Consider the following 20,097-nt stretch of genomic DNA (forward strand, 5'->3'; position numbering starts at 1 on the left):
CAGAACAAATTCCGAGAAGAACTCAGGAATATGCTGAAATACCCAATGAATCGGATTGTGGACCAAATTAAACGTTGGAAGTAAATACTGTAAATTATTATAATCAAGCTGCATTCATGATCCTTATTTTGTAAACCCACTTGTGTATAAATGGAAACAATGTGATGAACAGAGTTATAGAACTAAGACGGGAGAAAATCTGCTGATGCTCGAAGTAGAAAACACCACACACTATTCGGATTTACTCTTTTTCTCTATTTGCTGTCTGGTCTGCTGAGTTCCTTTAACATTTTGTGTCTGTTGCCTCAGAGTAATAAACCAGTTTCTTACAGCTGATTCTGACGGCATCACTGACTTCAGCGTCCCAGTGAAATCCACTTTGCACCTTACCTCACGCCCCGATTACATTGAACGCTGTGGCGAATCTGTTACCTCTGTTTCCCGGTTCTAACACAACTGCCTGATCATGTGGTATACTTTCGTTAGGAATAACCACTGCTTTTCCCGTCATAACCCGTCCTTTCTTTCACCCTTGTTTTATCCCCTTTCTCAACCTGTAGGTTCTCCTCTCAGTTATCATGAACTATCTTCCAGTAGCACAATTGTAACTGTCTTACATATGACAACAGAATACCATTGTCTTTACCACAGCGAGAGACAGAGAGAGAGAGAGAGAGAGAGAGAGAGAGAGATGTGGGGGGACGGATAGGAGGGAGATATCCTGAATGCGAGAAATATGTGGAGATAATGTAAAGTTTGGGATGCTGATATTGTACTGGGTCTCGGGGGAACATGAGGAATCAAGAAGCAAGTTAAATTGTGAATTGGGAGAGTGAATAATGACGAGGAAATGACTAGACTGAAGAGTATTAACGGGAATCCCAAGGCATTTTATACATTGTAAACACCATAAACATTGTAAACACTGTAAACACTGTAAACACACCACGATTAAATTTAAGCTTGTGGTGAATCTGTTACCCCGGCTTCCCGGTTCTGACAAGAAGGCCTGATCTTGGAGTATATTTTCATCTGTAACTATAATATCCCTTAAATTAACTGGGATCCTTAGTGTAGAAGCTCAGAGGAGAAGAATTTGTTCGTTATTATCGTGGAAAGACAGCGATATTTACCGTCTGTACGACGTCAGTCTGTGCAGATTATGCATGTTACCTGAAACTTAGGCCAACTTCTAGAGTAGTATAGTGGAGAGGACCCTGACCTGTTGCTTCGTTGTCTGGTATGGAAACACCGGGTTCCTTGAATAGAATAAACACTGGAAAGTTGTGGATGCAGCCAGTCCATCAGATGTACATCCCTCCCCACCGATGAAAACATCGGCAAGGAAAGAAAAAATCACAGGAAAGCAGCATTCATCATCAGGGACGCCCACCACCCAGGTGATGCTCACTTCTCCATGCTGCTGTCCAGAAGGAGTGACAGGAGGGTCAGGTCCCATAGCAACAGGTTCATCAATACTTGTACTCGTAAATGATCAGGCACCTCCAGTAGAGGGGATAATTTAACTTACCCCAGCAATGAACTCACATGGGAGTTCCTGGTCCTTCCCTTCGTCTATTGTTGCAGAAGGTACTTCACAACGCCCAGAGTCTCACCCGTGCCCTCTTTGTCCTATCGCTCCTCTTCCTCCCAAGCCCATGGGTGCCCCCCTACCGAGGAACATATGTACGCATGTGGATTCTATATATATAGTTCATTTAATGAGTCAGCCTTTAGAATTAAATCATACATAAACAAGACGATATAAAACAGCCCGTCTACTGTTTCAAGGTTAAATACCGTTATTGCCATCTAGATCACAGTCGGTCCCTGGATTGTGTCCGTGGACATTGGATGTTCTTTCGCAGCCATTCTGTGTCCGGCAGTAGCCACTGTAAGTGAATGTCTCACCGCATCCCTGACGCTCACATTAACCAGGGATTCACCCATTTTAAGTCAGTACGTCACTCCCAACTTTGTGTCCATTTCTACCATCACTCCCTTTCCAGCGGCCGTTTCAAGTGACGCGGCGGGCATTTGGAGTCAATCTGGGCTTCTTCTCGTCCCTGGAAGTCAAATGTGATTGTTAACCGCAGTGGTTCTGAGATCCACCTGTAGCCTCTCTGTGTCACAACCACGGATTCGGCAGCGCAGTAGATACGGCAACTGCGCTTGTGGACATACACGTGTTAACTAATTATTAACTCATTGTGGTAATATTTAACTCCATACTCGTCCTCGTAGTGCTTGTTTGAGACTTGGACATAGCTAGGCTTTGATATCTGCATTCCACCTTGGCTGTAAAATCGGACTGTGGATTCAGCTGACTCTGAAGACGAGCGGTACTGTATTCGTTTTATTCCTGGTTGTTCTTTCCAGCCGCAGTGTAGGTTTCGTTTTCCATTTGAGCATTTTGGTCAATGACCCTGTTTGGCCGAGGGGTTATTGTTTTCCTTTTCCCTTTAACACTGTTCGCATTAAGGTCTGTGAAATATCGACCGGCTCCAGTGTCTCTCACTCCGCACTTGGGTCATATCCGAACCGGGTGACGCTCTGTCTCTTCCGCGTCCCTCCTTCCCCTGCGCCCCTGCCTGTCTCAGTGACTCTCCCTCTTCCACACCGCTCTACGTCTCCGCTGACTTTTCGATGTGTCATTCACTCATTCACTCCTTCCCTGCCGCTCACCTTTCCAAGGCGTCACTAACTCCTTGATGCCCCTGTCAACACATCCGACGGATTCTCTTTCAGCCAGCACACCTCTCCCTTTGCCTCGACAAAACTAACCGTAGTGACGATCGTTTTCAATCGACGTTTTACTCCTTTCCTTCCAGGCGCTCTTTTTAACCAAGTGATCATTAACCCAACCAGCCCATCAGACACTTTCGGTCAGTCCGTCACTCCTTCCCAATTGACCATTTTACATCGACCCATTACCCTCTCTTTCTTCTCAATGTATCACTCCGTCTCCTTTGGCCATTTTACCCGGAGGGCCTCTCCTTCCCTTTTTGCTCGTCACTCTCTCCTTTCGGCCATAATAACAAAGGCGTCAGTGATCATTTCATGTCGGCCCGCCACGCCCTTTGGATTTCAGTGAGTCGCTGCTTTCTTGACATCCCTTTTCTGTCTCTGCATTTTCCATTTTCTTTCTGTCTATTTTCCCTCCCTGGTGAACATTGTCACCCTCCTTCCTGGTGACGATACTAACTCGACGCGTCACTCTCTCCCTGGTGACAATGTTAAATTCTGGCTTTTTAACTCCGTCCCTAGCTCCAACTTTCAATCAGCACATAACTTCCTCCCTGGTGTTAGCCAGAGGAAACTACAGTCTAACCAAGGACAGGACAAGCAGGCAAACCAGTTGTCTTTGTTCCCCCCTATTTTGCGGACTCTGAATTGATTCTTACTGTTGGATAATCTAATAGGAGTAATTGAATGTGGATACAAGCAACAAGGTATTGGCCTGCTAAATCTGAGGCCGTTCCCATGGGAGTAGGTACTTGTTATGTAAAATGCCGGACCGACCAAAGAAGCAATTTGTAATCTCGTGAATCTCTGCCTGGGTTGCCTCATTTAACTGTATTGGACCACTCAGAGTGTAAAGGCAGAAACACACAAGGCTGGGGAGAGCAGAATCACGAAACAATGTTGGCTGTAGCCCAGTACAATGACCAGTAAGAAGGTCATCCAGGTAGTTCAGGTGACCTTGAGCCAAATGGACGGAGATCCAACAGCCCAGTTAATGAGGGACAGTATAAGACTCAGGAACTGCAAATACGCAGGGGAAATAAATCTCCAGCAACCAGAGACCTACCACCACGGATAAGGTGGATCCCACGGACACGTGGTGATCGGGACCACAGGCAACGCCTGGACAGCCTAGTCACCTTTTCCCAGGTAATAACTTTTCTCTTCATTCAAGTAGGGTGCACGCCTGGAAGATAGTTTGTGAACCCGCGCTTTTTAGTTCAGACAATAGCAGGTACTTTTCGGCAAACACGGATTCTCTGTGCCTCACTGATCATTATTACAAAGGGTAATTCTTGTAACAGAACTGAAGTCCCTGTTGGGGTTCGAGAACAAATCTCTCTGTTCAGCGGGAGAGTCGGGTCGGACCACGTAGGTGAGGTACAGAGAGATCTGGGACTGGGTAGTTAGCAGTTGCTTCCACCTCCAACCCCCCAGGAAGAAGAATGTTGGAAATTCAGCAGGTCCAAAAGACTTGGATTGTTTTGAATGGAGGATGACTGGCAGAAAATTTAAACAATTACAAAAATCAGTCGTAATTGCTAGTTTAATGGATGATTTGATTAAATTACGAGAAAGTGCTAAGGCAGAATGGCACAGATTAGAAGGGGAAAACGAATGTCAACATAAAGCAGAAGCCGAGCGAGATAGGTTACAACAGGAAGTCCTGGAATATCTGCAAAGAGCTGACGGCGAGCGAGAGAGGTTGGAGGGAGAACACAAAAGGCTCCAAAAGGACATAGAAACGTACTATTTGAGATTGCCTTGGAGCCCTTAGCAATCGCTTTTCGTGATTCACCCAATATATTTGGCATTATTGGTGGGAATGGGACGCATAAGGTATCATTATATGCAGATGACCTGTTACTGTATATCTCTAATCCAAAGAAATCAATCTCTGCAGTAAAACTACTACTTGCTCAGTTTAGTAGTTTTTTTTTTCTGGTTATAAATTAAATCTTAATAAGAGTGAGCTTTTTCCATTAAATATTCAAGTTCCAATCTATTAACAATCACCATTTGGACTGGTTACAGATTATTTTACTTATTTGGGTGTTAAAATTACGAAGAAGCATAAGGATCTATTTAAAGTTAACTTTTTACCCCTCATTGATCATGTTAAACAATTGCTTACCAAATGATCACCATTGTCCTTATCATTGATTGGTCAAGATGACTATTTTACCTAAATTTCAGTATCTATTTCAGGTGGTACCAATCCTCATCTCTAAATCCTTTTTTTGATATTATTGATTCTAAAATTTCTTCATATATATGGCAGAATAGAAATCCTAGATTAAATAAGAAATATTTACAGAAATCAAAAAAAAAGGATGGCGGTTTGGCATTGCCGAATTTTGATTTTATTACTGGGCAATTAATATTCGATGTCTAACGTTCTGGACACAAGATTTGGATGAAATTCAATGTCCACGATGGGTGAATCTCGAGTGTGAGTCTGTACAGGGGTTCTCATTGGCTTCTATTTTACGGGCTTGTCTTCCCTTTGTACTTAATAAACTGAATAAACAGAATATTAATCCAATAATTAAACATACAATACGAGTATGACTTCGATTTCGTAAATTTTTTGGATTGAATAAATCTGTCCTAACAACTCCTATTATATCCAATGTTGTTTTCTTCCAACCATCCAGAACTGATCAAGCTTTTCTTTTATGGAAAACGAAAGGAATAATATGTTTTCGTGATTTATTCATAGATAATTATCTCATGTCCTTTGAACAGTTGTCTAATAAATACAATTTGCCTAGATCACATTTTTTTGAGATATTTACAGATGAGAAACTTTTTGAAGGTTATTTTACCTACTTTTCCGATATCACAGCAAACTGAAATATCAGAAAATATTTCAGGATTAAACTCCTATCAGAAGAGTTTAATAGCAATTGTTTATGATTTAATTACGAAAATACCTTTAGGAATGGCTGATAAAATTAAGAATGAATGGGAAAGAGAACTTCAGGCATCTTTACCTATAGAGAAATGGAAGAAAATTATCCAACTAGTTAACACTTCTTCAATGTGTGCCAGACACGCTTTGATACAATTTAAGGTGGTCCATAGGGCCCTTATGTCTAAGGATAAGTTAGCTGGCTTTTATGGTCATATAAATCCTGCGCGTGGCAGATGTAATTCTGAGGTAGCTCCTTTGACACATATCTTATGTTCTTTCACGCTTTTGGAAAAATATTGGAAAGACATTTTTGATATTATTTCAGTAGTTTTGCTGATTTATTTACAACCTCATCCTATTACTGCAATTTTTTTGTACTACCAGTGATGGACGCTAGTCATTTATCCCCTTCAGCTTGTCGTTTGATTGAATTTGTAACATTAATAGCCAGAAGATCATTTTTTTTTCAATGGAAAGAATCTAATCCCCCTACTACATTTCAATGGTTTTCCCCAAACTATAACATGTTTAAACTTGTAAAAAAAAGAGTGGTACTATCGATCCTTCGGTTAAATTTGAAAAAAAAAGAACAAGCCTGGAGGCAATTTATTCAAAATTTTCATATGATCTAAGCTGACCTTTTCCAAATCTTTTTTTAATAACTTTTTGTTTGTGTGTAGAGGAGCGGAGTTAATGGCAAATAATGATTTTAACCGATGAAATATGGTAGCCCAGTCTATGTTTTGTTTTGTTTTGTTTTGTTTTTAGTGTAGGGGGTAAAAAAAAACTTGTTTGATTTTTTTTTTCATGTTCAGTTATTAAGAGATTGGGAGGCTTAAATTAAATATACCCCTCGGAGTCTGTGTCTGTGTACGTTCACCGTTATCAATGTGATCCAGATCTCCTTGTATTATTATCATTGTTATGTTTATCAATTTGAACCTCAATATAAAAGATTGAAACAGAAAGAAAGGAGGTAGAAACCTTCAGAGAAAGGATTACTCAGTTAGGTTGGGTGAGTGGGCAAACTCATGGCAGATGCGGTTTAATGTGGATAAATGTGAAGTTATCCACTTTGGTGGCAAAAATAGGAAAACAGATTATTATCTGAATGGTGGCCGATTAGGAAAAGGGGAGGTGCAACGAGACCTGGGTGTCATTATACACCAGTCATTGAAAGTGGGCATGCAGGTACAGCAGGCGGTGAAAAAGGCGAACGGTATGCTGGCATTTACAGCGAGAGGATTCGAGTACAGGAGCAGGGAGGTACTACTGCAGTTGTACAACGCCTTGGTGAGACCACACCTGGAGTATTGTGTGCAGTTTTGGTCCCCTAACCTGAGGAAAGACATCTTTGCCATAGAGGGAGTACAAAGAAGGTTCACCAGATTGATTCCTGGGATGGCAGGACTTTCATATGAAGAAAGACTGGATGAACTGGGCTTGTACTCGTTGGAATTTAGAAATTGAGGGGGGATCTGATTAAAACGTATAAGATCCTAAAGGGATTGGACAGGCTAGATGCAGGAAGATTGTTCCCGATGTTGGGGAAGTCCAGAACGAGGGGTCACAGTTTGAGGATAGAGCGGAAGCCTTTTAGGACCGAGATTAGGAAAAACTTCTTCACACAGAGAGTGGTGAATCTGTGGAATTCTCTGCCACAGGAAACTGTTGAGGCCAGTTCATTGGCTATGTTTAAGAGGGAGTTAGATATGGACCTTGTGGCTACAGGGGTCAGGGGGTATGGAGGGAAGGCTGGCGCGGGGTTCTGAGTTGGATGATCAGCCATGATCATAATAAATGGCGGTGCAGGCTCGAAGGACCGAATGGCCTACTCCTGCACCTATTTTCTATGTTTTTATGTTTCTATGAAACAGTTTCAGTTGAAGTGTGAGAAATTACTTGAAGAAAATAAAAGTAAACTAGATGTCAGTGATGCGCCACCAGCAGTCTGATTGTTCCGTTTACTGTATGTTGAAGTGATGGGTCACTTTGAAGGAGGAAGTCCTGCCAGTGATCTCACTCACTTTCGAGAAGTGTAAAGAAATTAATTGCTAATCCTCACGCTCGATGGTGAAACTGTGCTTTCATTCACGAAATACCTGAATCTATAGCATATTGTTTGCGCGAATTCACGGTTCAGGAAACTGTCAATATGACCAATTGGAAATGAAGGGAATTCCACAGCTGACGTCATTAGGATTAATGCAAAGGTTTTTTTCAGCGTAACATGGACATGCAAACGCTGGTGGAAAGTGCTGGTACTGCAGGGGTACAATATATGCAATCTAAACGGAGAGCAGAAGCTCTAAACGTAGAGACAGGACACAGAAATAATACTCCCTGTCGATATTCGTCAGAAAATCCGTCTTTACAGTGGTAGTGTTCACTAAAACAAAGCGGAAATTCTGCCGCTGTTCTCCATAAATAATTATCGGTATTCTCATGTCCGTAAAAAAAGAACAAATTCCCAGGGCTGAGGGAGATCTTATCCCATGGCGTGTGTGGTAGTCTGGATGGAAATTTCTAAAGACATGGAGAAACACAGCACAGAAACAGGCCACTCGGCCCGTGTAGTCATGCTGAACTATTCTGCCGAGTCCCATTGACCTGCACCGTGACGGTAGCCCTGCACTCCATTCCCAGACTTCTGTTGCATGTGTAGCCGAGTAGGCTTGTCCGCACGTTCGTCTAGGGAAATCAGCTTTCGGCCCCGCCAAAACAGAGCATTCAAACTTGGGTGGATGTTGTGTAAGTACCCCAGTACAAACTCACAACGCAAATTTCAGACAGTACGCAATAACCGAGTCAATGATGACACTTTATAACTCTTGGTTTGTTGTGTGGTTAGCAGAGAAACAAAATATAAAAGACAAAAGCGCCACTCTTATTAAAGTTAACATTTCGTGCATAAAATCCTCCTTTAACGACCTCCGCCGAAACGCCGCCATTCTCCGGACGCTCGAATTCCCATATTCTCCGTCTGCTGAACACCGAGCGCTCCCCGCACGCGTTCTTCCTCTTTCCTCGCCTCGACCGAAAGCCCGCGAGCAAACTCGGTTCCCAGACATACAAGATAGAATAACATGTCTCCCATTGGTTAGTTTCCCGTTATCTGTAAGTATAACCCAAACATCGCAGCTACAGAGAAACCAGTACATCAGCAGTTAGCATTACAGGGAAGCCACTACAGTAGTCTTAGCAGTTAACATTACTGAGAACCCACACATGTTGTAATCAATCCTCCGCTCATTAGTCACGAAGCCAGCCTGTTCCACTCTCACCACCCGCATGTTCCCCTTAAGAATTTCACCTTGCACCCTTAACCTCCGACCATTAGTCCCACCCAGCCTCAGTGGGAAAGAACATGCTTACAATTACCCTATCCAACCCCTAAAAATCTCTATGAACTCATTCAATTTCATTGCTATCTTTCCTTCCGAAAGGTGACCAGGACTGCACACAATACGCCTAATCGGCCTCACTGACGTCTTATTCAACTCCAACATAACATCTCATCTCCGATACTCAATACCTTGACCTATGAAGGTCCATGTACCAAAAGTTCTCTTTACCACCCTGTCGACCTGTGATGACACCTTCGAGAGATTATGGATCTCTATTCCCGGATCCCTCTGTTCCACCGTACTCATCGGTGCCCCAACATTCAACGTGTAAGCCTCCCAAAGTGCAATGGCTCGCAGTTCCCTGCATGAAATTCCATCTACCACTTTTCAGCTCAATTTTCCGGCTGGTCCAAAGACTCTAAGTGACTCTAAGAGATTTTCGGGAAGTCTGATAAATTTAGAACTCACGCCAATGACATTAAATCTGTGATAAGTCTGAAGGAACGAGCTGTTCCGGAGTTTTAAGTCTACAGATCCCCATAGGTAAAACACCAAAGAATATGCGCTGTATTTCCCCCGCGTTTCTTTACCCAGACCGGGGTGAGAACAGAACGGCGTCCTGGATGTAACAGATTCCCGGAGCCACTGAACGATGAATCCCCAGCCCAACATTTCCATATAAACTGAAATGCATGCTTCCTTTAATTATACGAGACACGGTGCATAAGAACAGAGACATGATATTGTTGTACATCGTTCTACTCAATACACTGTGTAATCATTGGAGTTTCATGGAATAAAACGCCAGACACAGTTCCACTGTATCTCGGTACACGTGAGAGGACTAATCCTAAACCAGCACGAAACCGATGAGCCGGATAGGTGTGTGACCGCTGTAGCGAAACACCCTGAGGCTGAGAGGATCGCGATTATCGACAGATGATAACCAGTTTGTAATGTACCCCACGCAAGGAGGCGTCAGCATCCAGGCACCACAGATGGTTCTGAAGTACAGCGAACACAGAGAATATCGGATCGCTTTGTTCCTCACCGGGTGAGTTGCTGCAGATCTGAAACCGATTGCGTGAGCGCCCGGCGGCGGCAGAGAGTCTGACAGAGCAGAAAGATCTGGGTGAACATTTGGATAGAAGGGGCGTAAAAGTTTCGCCATCCACTTCTAGTCAGGGAGAACACCTTACCGGAAATGACGTGCCGCCGTTTCGTACTCTGTGAACTTTGAACCTGTGATATCCAAGTAGCCGTTCACTTCTCACTGTGGTCCGGACAAGGGAACTCCATGTGAGTGGCCTGATCTGTCCACGGCCTGTGACTCCCCCATGGTAGGGAGACTGATTCAGATATGATCTCCAGGTGGATGGAATTGGAATCGGTTTAATATTGTCACATGTACTGAGATGCTGTGAAAATCCAGTCCTGTGTACAGTTCAAATCATTATATAGAGCCGTGAAGTAGAATAAACAGAAAAAGGTCAAACAGTTACAATTCTGAATAAAATGTAACAACCACAGAAACACTGAACAACAAGTCTACAAAAAAGGAGGAAAATCACAACGGAATAAACTGGGAGGTGAAGAGTCCATATTATCGTACTCGGGATCATTTCAACAATATTTTATCAGCAGAGCAGAAGACCTGCCCGAGCCTGTAGTTATGTGTTTGCTGTACTCTGTTGCTTTACTCGCGCGTTCCTGATCTTTTCCAGAAAACAGTTCCTCGGTCAGTTCTCCTTCCTCTCTGCTCAGAGAGACACATTCAGTGATACAGTTTCGGTCTGATCCGGCCTCTGTGATGGCGGCAACCCGTAGAGTTTCGGCTCTCTTCAACCAGCCGCGTTCGATAAAACCTGATAGCGGTCGTGCTCTAAAAAAATATTGTTAATTTTGTCACCACACAGTACCGTAAAAACGAACAATGTAGCTGGGAAAGACAGACAAAGCTGGAAGATCTGTACCAACACCTGTTCTTTTACCCAGGCCCTGCAATAGCCCTGTCGGGAGAGACTGCAAATGCAATGCAAATCCCTCGACATGTCTGTCCTCGGATGCCGCTGCGGCCAAGTTAATACTAAAAATAACCGAGAGCAACTGCACCCCACATTGCGGATTGGCATTCGCATTTCCTCACCACTAACATCGATTTTTCAAACTTCTCTTAACATTGTGATTGCATGATGTTTCTGGAATGCTAGAATTTATCAGAGCGATACCCGGGACAAGAGATAATTTCCAGTATGACCTGCGAGCTGGGTGAACCGGACCGTTCGCACTCACTGTTAAACGGGAGAGGTTTCGGGAACACAGAAGAGGTTTCACGCTGGAGCGGAGCAGTGCGGCTGGAACAGGAGAACAGAACTGTAGGTCACAACGATGGCGCTGGTCTACACTAACAAATGTAGGTCGTTCCACTGGGGAAGAGAGGGGGGATATAAACTGGTGAATGCAGGAAAAAAAGATTAAAATGATCGTCAGTGAACCAGAGCGAGCAATCATGCTGGCGAAGAATGAGATAAACAAGGAGAACGCCTGGCTTCATTGGTGCAGAGATTGTTTGCAATGGGTGGTGAATTATTTGGGCCAGGCAGGGAAACATCACTAATTCATGACATCCTTGCAGCAATGAGAGCCAGGGGATGTTTTATCGCGTCCTTCAGTTGCTCCCTGAACTTGGTCTGGGTGACGGCGTAAAGAGCCGTGTTTGTGCAGCAGCTCAGAATCTGCAGCATCGAGCCCAGTCCTCGCAGAGAATCAGCAGGAAGCGTCACGGCAGACAAAGCAGACAGTCGGTTCCAAGCAGAATGCACAGTGAACGGTGCCCACAGCAGGACGAAATTGCCAGAGATGATCAGCAGTAAAACGAGTGATTTCCTGCGGCTCTCCATCTCCGGGTCTCTGGCACTCTGTCCCTTGTCAGCACGCCGGAGTCTCCTGCGCCCTCTGCTGGTGACTAAAACGTACCGGATGGTTAATCCATTCGTCAGGAGGACCAGCAGAAATGGGATTACAGGAGTGAGAAGGTAATTCAATAAATCAACTGACATTGCGACAAATAAAGGCACATAATCTGCGGTATCTACACAAATAAATGGAGCAATCAGCGCTGCATAATATCCCGAGAGTCGAAAATACCAGTAAATGTTCCTTAAACAGCTGATCGCAGTCACTGTCCCCAGCATCACAGCCGCAGTTCTCCCGGTGCAATATTTTGTTTTCAGCTTCTGGCAACAAATGGCCACAAACCGGTCAAATGTGAAAGTGACGGTGAACCAGACCGAACAATCGGTGACGGCGTAAAGCAGGACGGCGTGGATTTGACACACTGGTGTGTCCGCAGCCCAGGTGAGAAGTTCAATTGGCGCGTAAATATTCGGAATCTTGCTCAATATCAGGTCCAGGACAACAACCATAAGATCCGCCGCTGCCATGGCAACTAGGTAGCGAGTGACGACTCTGGAGAGACCGCACTTTCCTCTGGACAGGATTAAAATCGTCACCAGGTTCACTGCAAGAAGCATAAAACACAATCAGTGGAAATGGAACTTCAAATACGAAATCTACAGAATCTTGAATTCCATTAGATAAATTTCCTCAACAATGACTGTTTAGATCAAGGGCAGGCTCCCTCCCCTGATCATTATACGCTACTCTGCAAAAGTCTTTGGCAAACATATATATAGTTAGGTAGACTAAGCGTTTTGCACAAGACCGTATTGTCAAGGTAGAGCGGAGAACCAGGTTGCAAATATGGCGGAAGAAAATGATGTTGAAAATTATTGTCAATTACAGAATGTCTCCCCGGTGCTTCCCGCTCCCTCCCCTCTCCCTCCCACTTTTGCCAACTACGATTCTCTTACCCTGACCCCTTCCCACTCTTAGTCGACAAACGACACCCATATCAGAATCAGATTGAACGTCACCATCTTAAGTCAAGAGATCAGTTCCTTTTTGTGCGGCAGCAGTACAGTGGAATACACGCAATTACTACGGTACGGTGGAAAGGTCCCGGGCATCCTCGCTATATATAAAATACTGTCACTGGTCATCCTGTCAGCAGTAGTTCCGAGGAATTCACTCAGTGTACGAGTAATTCCGAACAGCGGAATCTATCCAAGTTTCAGACAACCCATTAACCGATTTGAATCCGCTGACCTAAAGCTCGGAGAAGCTGGTCGTTCAGATTTGACATTGCTCTGACACGTTCAGCGGGAGACCAGGTTTTGCTGCAGCCGATGCTATGTTCAGAAGCCGAAAGTTAACTGGGCAAATGATATTCCTTTGTTTCCCCGCCCCCCCCCCCCCCACGGTTCTGTATCCCCTTCAGATCCTCCTGCCCTTATTAAAGATATTTTCCTCCATTCCTTTGCATTTTATTTCAGTCGTGGTAAAATAAAAATGCCTCCCGGCAATAATGACCCTCTTTTATCCCCAAAGCAATGCGTCGCTGTCAGAATCTCATGATCTGTTCGTAATCTTTCAGTGTGCAGATTTTTTGTTCAGTTTTTGTTGCTTCAGAACACTGACCGAGTTGACAGTCAAATGTAAACGCAGACGATAATAAAATCATCAGTTGGGGACGTCTTTGAATTTCAATAGGAGAATGGAATCGGTTTTGTACCAGGGCTACTCTAAATTACTGAGATCACAGTCGATTTTCACTGGTCAAACATTCAAAAATAAAACACACAGAAAGGACAGTGGCATTTTATAATCGTTGAGTTCCAATCATAGAATCAAATCCGATACTGATATCGATTGGACGAGGATCGTCAGAGGAGAGCGAATGATTGTGAGGAGACTTTAACGATAATATAGTAAAAATGAGATCCCTTTCCCTTTTTTTTTGAATAAAATGCCTATGTATTTCAAGGAAGAATTCTGAACTTCGAATGGAATTGCAGAATTCAGTCCATACAGACAACTACATTTTCTGCTGCACAGCGTTATTCAGATGAATATTGTTTGAAATAACCAGAGAATAAGAGAGTCGATAATATTCACCATAATGTAACTTCTCTCAGGAGAAGACAGATAATAAGCAGTCTCTCTTTATCATTATTATAACCCAGTTCGGCGAAAGCCTCAGAGTGACGTTTGAAAAGCGAATGAAGGACTGTTTTAAATCACGTGAATTACCGCAGGGAAGGGCAGAGGTGAAACAATTCAGACATTTGCTGACAAATTCCGATAATGCGGAGATGGAGCTGCAGCGGGACGAAAGCCAGTGTTGAACCGTCAGGAAAGGATCACGGATTCCCTGGACAACCCGAGAGTTTTAGAATAGACAGTCGGTTCTGGGAGAAGTGGGAAGGCGGAATGTTCAGTTCGATGGCGTGGCAGGCACGTACGAAGCTTGGCGGTGCTGGGTGCGCAGTGATGTTGGCGGGTAGTTGATAGTCAGACCGGTTGTCTGCGAGAATGATCCGCACTTGGAAGTCAGATTAAATTCCATTGCAAACACAAGGAGTTTGAAGCAACTTGATTCAAAAGTCGATATTTTCGAGCGGACGATGGAGCGACTGATTGGAAGCAACGCTTCAAGAGGCAAAATATCAGAACCTCGTTCATGAACTGATGTGAGCAACGATTGAACGGAGGTTACCGATTGGATCATTGACCATTACACATGCACAATTACAAGAGCCACAGTGAACAGCATCGTTGCAGAGTTTGAACATTTGGAGTTTTCTTACCTGGAGTGTGCGACAGTAGCAATAATTTCAAATGGGTGATAAACATTAGAATTGTAAATTTAACATTGTATAGTTGAGCTTTGAAGAGACACTCACCGGGAAGAGCAATGATAGCCAGACCAGGGTAGTAAATCACTTGAATGACTTTTAATGCGTGCGCGATTCGAAGATCCAAGGTCATCCATTCATACTTCGCAAAGATCAACTGAGCAGCCCAGAAGACATTCTTCGGAGCTTCTGTCGCGTTCCACGCTGCTGTTCCCGGATTCTGGCCCATTACGGAACGAACAAACCTTCCTTCCGCAGAGTGTGCTCTCTCTGTCCCGCTGTGTGGATTGGCGAACCGCTGTGAGTGCCGGAGCGGCTGATCAGTGAGAACTCAGTGATTCCGATGCTTATTAATAGGAGAGGGGAACTCCCTTCTGACGCCTGAACCCTCCGTGGAAATGACGATGTTGGCATTAATGAAATGACAGATCCAGTTAACCCCTTTTGCACAGCAGCTGAGCAGAAGGTGTGGGGAGCTGTTGTCAAATAACTTCGAGCATTAAGGTTTTATATATTCATAATTTGCTTGGACGCTTTTCAGCAGATTTAGCAAAAAATGAGGCAAAGTAGATTTCGAAGATGAAGTAAAATGTGTAGTTTCCCTTATTAATCACGTTTAAAAAGAAAACGATATTTGTTTCATAAGATTTCTTTTGAATCTTATGATTGTAAAGCAGAGGGGCTTGAGTCTGGCTGAGAGAGAGAGAGAGAGGGAGAGAGAGAGAGAGAGACTGAGAGAGAGGAGGAGAGAGAGGAGTGAGAGAGAGAGAGAGACAGGGGGAGAGAGAGAGAGAGAGAGGGGGAGAGAGAGAGAGACTGAGAGAGAGGAGGAGAGAGAGGAGTGAGAGAGAGAGAGACAGGGGAGAGAGAGGGGGGAGAGAGAGAGAGAGAGAGAGAGAGAGAGAGAGAGAATGGGGAGAGTGAGGAGAATGGGAGAGAGAGAGGGGAGAGAGAGGGAGAGACAGGAGAGAAAGAGAGAGAGAGAGAGAGAGAGAGAGAGAGAGAGAGAGAGAGAGCGAGAGACAGAGTTGTAAATTGCAAAATCAGTTGCATTGAGACAGTTCCACTCTCTTGACCTCAGAAGTCTGTGTTCAATGGTACAAACAACCGTCACAAATTGACCTCTTTCTTGTTTCCAGTGAAGAACCGTGAGGTCATCTGTGTCTTGACATGTCCTTCACTCTCTCCGGATGCAAACAGATACTTACAGAATCAAAACCAGGTTTATTATCACCGGCATGTGCCCTGAAATGTGTTAACTTAGCAGCAGCAGTTCAATGCAATGCATAATATAGAAGAAAAAAATATGTAAATCAATTACAGTATATGTGATATTTAGGAATCGGATGGCAGAGGGGACGAAGCTGTTCCTGAATAGCTAACTGTGAGCCTTCAGGCTTCTGTATGGTAACAATGGAAAAGGCCATGCCCGGGGCGCTGGGGGGCCTTAATAATGGACACTGACACGGCTCCTTGAAGATGTCCTGGGTACATAGTAGGCTGGTACCCAAGATGGAGCTGCCTAAGTTTACGACTATCTGCAGCTTCTTTCGGTCCTGTGCAGTAGCAACCGCCCCCCCCCCCCCCAAGCCCCCAACCCTCCATATCAGATAGTGATACAGCCTGTCAGAATGCTCGCCCATCTACAGAAATGTTTGCGTGTATATGTTGACATACCAAATCTCTTCAAACTGAAGTATATTCACTGTCTTGCCTTCTTTATAACTGCATCGATATGTTGGGACCAGGTTAGGTCCTCAGAGATCTTGACACCCAGGAACTTGGAACTGCCCACTCTCTCCACTTCTGATCTCTCAATGAGGATCGGTACCTGATCCCTTGTCTTGCCGTTCCTGAAGTTCACAATCAGCCCTTTTGTCTGACTTACCCTGAGAGCAAGGTGGTTGCTGAGACACCACTCCACTAGCTGGTGTATCTCGTTCCTGTGCGCCCTCTCATGGTAACTTAGCAGCAGCAGTTCAATGCAATACACATCATAGAATAAAACATTAAGTAAATCAATTACAGTATATGTGTGTTGAATAGACTAAAACATCGGGCAAAACAGAAACTGAGGAAGTGTTCACGGATACAGAGCCCATTTAGGAATCGGATGGCAGAGGGGAGGAAGTTGGCATGTCGCAAAGGTAATGCTACAGTTGTTATGGGGGACTTCAACATGCAGTTAGACTGGAGGAATCACGCTGGTACCGGACCCCAAGAAAGGGAGTTTGTGAAGTCCCTCCGCGATGGATTCTTAAAACAGCTTGTACTAGAGCCTACCAGAGAGAACGCAATTCTAGATTTAGTGTTGTGCAAGGAACCGGATTTCATCAGGGACCTCGAGGTAAAGGAGCCATTAGGAGGTAGTGACCATAATGTGATAAGTTTTGATCTACAATTTGAGAGGGAGAAGGGAAACTCGGAAGTGTCAGTATTACAGTTGAACAAAGGGAACTGTGGTGCTATGAGGGAGGAGCTGGCCAAAGTTGAATGGAAAGATTCCCTCGCAGGGATGACAATGCAACAGAAATGACAAGTGTTTCTGGGAATTATGCGAAAGGTGCAGGATCAGTTCATTCCAAAGAGGAAGAAAGATCCTAAGGGGAGCAAGGGGAGGCCGTGGCTGACAAGGGAAGTAATGGACAGTATAAAAAAGTCCCGTCAGTTGGTTGGCACAGGTTTTCAGAGTCTTTCCAGGAATTTTATCGAACCTTTCGCCTTGCGAGGATTCACTCACATTCAGGACAGCCTAACATCGGCCTCTGAGACGAAGATCAGAGCGTCACCGCGCGCAGCAGGGGTCTTCACAGCTGTAGTTGTACTCGCCCGTAGTTGGGTATATCTGGTGGTGAAGCAACGCTGCCATTCATGCTATTGGGTTTTGCTTTATAAGGAGTAATGTCTTGCAAACTCTGCCAGAGTTGTTGTACATCCGATGTCACCTCGAACCTCGTTGGAAATTGTAGCTTCGCCCTCCCCAAATCATACCTGGCTTTCTGTTACGGACCAGATCGCCAGATTTAAATGCCACAGATCTGGACTTGAGCAGACGACGTATCCTCCGGTTGATCCACGACCTTTGGTTTGGGAATTACAGTAATTCTTTGTAGACACACATTCAGCCACACAGTTTTAATGAAGTTCGTAACAACCACACTATACTCATTCAGACACGAAGACGAATCCCTGAATACAGTTCAGTCCACCGATTCAAGCAGTCCTGTAGGCGCTCCTGCGCTTCCCTTGTCCAAACCTTCTTGGTCCTCACTACTGGTGCTGCGGTCTTCAGTCTCTGGTGTACTCAGACAGTAGAAGTATAGCCAGGTGATCAGACTTCCCGAAATCAGGACGTGGAATAGCACAGTAGGCATTCTTGATGGTGGTGTAACAGTGGTCCAGTGTGTTGTTTCTTCTGCTATTGCACGTGATCTGTTGATGGTAATTGCTTCGTGATTTTTTTTTCCAGACTGGCCTGGTTAAAATCCTCCAAAACGCTCGGGAAGGCGTTTGGGTGCGCTGCTTCATGCATGTTGATCTCACATTGTTCCTTCCCTATATCACCGAAAGTAGGGCTCATACCATTTAGATTTTGGACTGAAATATCTGTTCTCTCCCTTTTCTTTAACAACCTTGAATGAGTAGAGTGATGATCATTGGTCACAAACGAGTTCCCCACTGACACAGGAGAAGCTTGACCCGTCTCGTTCCCTCACAAGTGATCGAGTACAATGGTCTGACTTTCAGTATCATCTTCATCTTAATTCTCAAAGCAGTCCCGGAGGCACAACGCGCATTTGACAATTATTATTATTATTGTTATTATTATTACTACGACTACTACTACTACTACTATTATTATAACTATTATGATTCGTATACCGATTACTGAATTCTACACGTATTCTGACCTTTACTTCCTGCTTACGACTGGGTGTCCTGATGTGCTATCCTATGTATTATGGATTGCCCTGCACATAATACTGGGTCGGTCGTCATGTTATTGTAGGACTGTGACTTTAAAACATGACGAGGATTGTATTTATAGTAATGTATGGCACCTTTTATGAGTTTTCCTTTTAAAGCAGGATTTTGCTGAATGAAGTTTGCCGCGTGATTGTGTCTGTGTAAGTAACCAGATGACGAGCTCCCGCGTGGGAGGTTGGTCACGAGGGTTCAGTGGCTCGGCATTCACGATGACGTAGTAACTAGGATAAGACACCGGCTTTGTGGCAGAAGCCAGAGAGTGGAGGTAGATTGTTGCAGCTCTGACTGGAGACCCGTGTCTCCTACAGTCCCTCAGGGATCAGTGCTGGGTACGTTTTTGTTTCTGCTCTATGTCAACCATCTGAATGATTATGTGGTTTGCTGGAAATTCGCAGGTGACAACATGATTGGAGGTGTAGTGGAGACCGAGGAAGTCTATAATGACTTACAGCGGGATCTGAAACAGCTGGAAAAATCAGCTGAAAAATGGCTAATAGAATTTAATACAGAGAAATGCGAGGTGTTGCTCTTAGGTAGAAATAACCAGGTGAGTTTGAACGGTAGGGCACTGAGGAGTGTGGGAGAACCAAGGCAGCTGGGAATCATCATCATCATCATCATCAGGTGTAGTGCCCAGTTTGAGCTTTGACTGCCATGGCCCACACAATCCTGTTTCAGGTCAAGTGGATCAATACATTGATATTCATTTCCAGTTCTCTGGCTGCTGTCTCCATCATCATTTGTCTTTGCCTTCCTTTTGCTTTCTTCCCTTCAATCTTTCCCATAATTACCGTGCATTCTAACTCCTCTTTCCTAATCACATGTCCAATGAAGTTACGTTGCCTTTTCATGATCTCATACATTGTTTCTCTTTTTGTGTTTGCTCTGTTCATGACATCCTTGTTAGATATTCGTTTCTTTCATGATATTCTTTGCATCCTCCTTAAAAACCACATTTCTGCTGCTTCAATTCGTTTTCTCATGTTACTAGATATTCTCCAACATTCTGAGCCATATAACATAACTGGATGAACATAACATTTCAATACTCTGAGGCCGGTTGCCATGCCTAGTTTAGTATTGGTCAACATACATTTCATTCTCGTAAAGGTGTCTTTGCCAATCCTATTCTTCTTTTGAGCTGGGAATACAGGTACAAAATTTGTTGAAAGTAGCACCACAGGTGAATAGGGTCGTAAAGAAAGCTTTCGGCACATTGGCCTTCATGTGTCAGAGTTAAGTACAGGAGATGGGAGGTCACGCTGAAGTAGATGGATACATTTTTGTGGAAATTTACAAGGATGTTGCCGGGTCTGGAGATCACACTCTTCCATTGGTTAACAGT

General features: G+C 44.2%; 1 protein-coding gene across 1 annotated transcript; it reads right to left on the reverse strand.

The window, feature by feature from the left end:
• Nucleotides 1-10,395: 10,395 nt before the first annotated feature.
• On the reverse strand, nucleotides 10,396-14,994 carry LOC134341548 (probable G-protein coupled receptor 139). The gene is made up of 2 exons (XM_063039414.1): nucleotides 14,814-14,994; nucleotides 10,396-12,529 (listed from the first exon to the last, which is right to left on the reverse strand). Exons 1-2 carry the CDS (start codon nucleotides 14,992-14,994, stop codon nucleotides 11,628-11,630), a joined length of 1,083 nt encoding a protein of 360 aa, XP_062895484.1. The 3' UTR covers nucleotides 10,396-11,627.
• Nucleotides 14,995-20,097: the final 5,103 nt, after the last annotated feature.

Source organism: Mobula hypostoma, unplaced genomic scaffold (genome assembly GCF_963921235.1).
Source record: "Mobula hypostoma unplaced genomic scaffold, sMobHyp1.1 scaffold_36, whole genome shotgun sequence".
Classification (NCBI taxonomy): domain Eukaryota; kingdom Metazoa; phylum Chordata; class Chondrichthyes; order Myliobatiformes; family Myliobatidae; genus Mobula; species Mobula hypostoma.

Bases quoted from the DNA above. Each gene is read 5' to 3' on its own strand.
- LOC134341548 (XM_063039414.1), bottom strand. From the start codon at position 14,994: ATGGGCCAGAATCCGGGAACAGCAGCGTGGAACGCGACAGAAGCTCCG. The intron at 12,530-14,813 runs GTGAGTGTCTCT...TGCTTCTTGCAG, and splicing joins GGCTATCATTGCTCTTCCCG to TGAACCTGGTGACGATTTTA.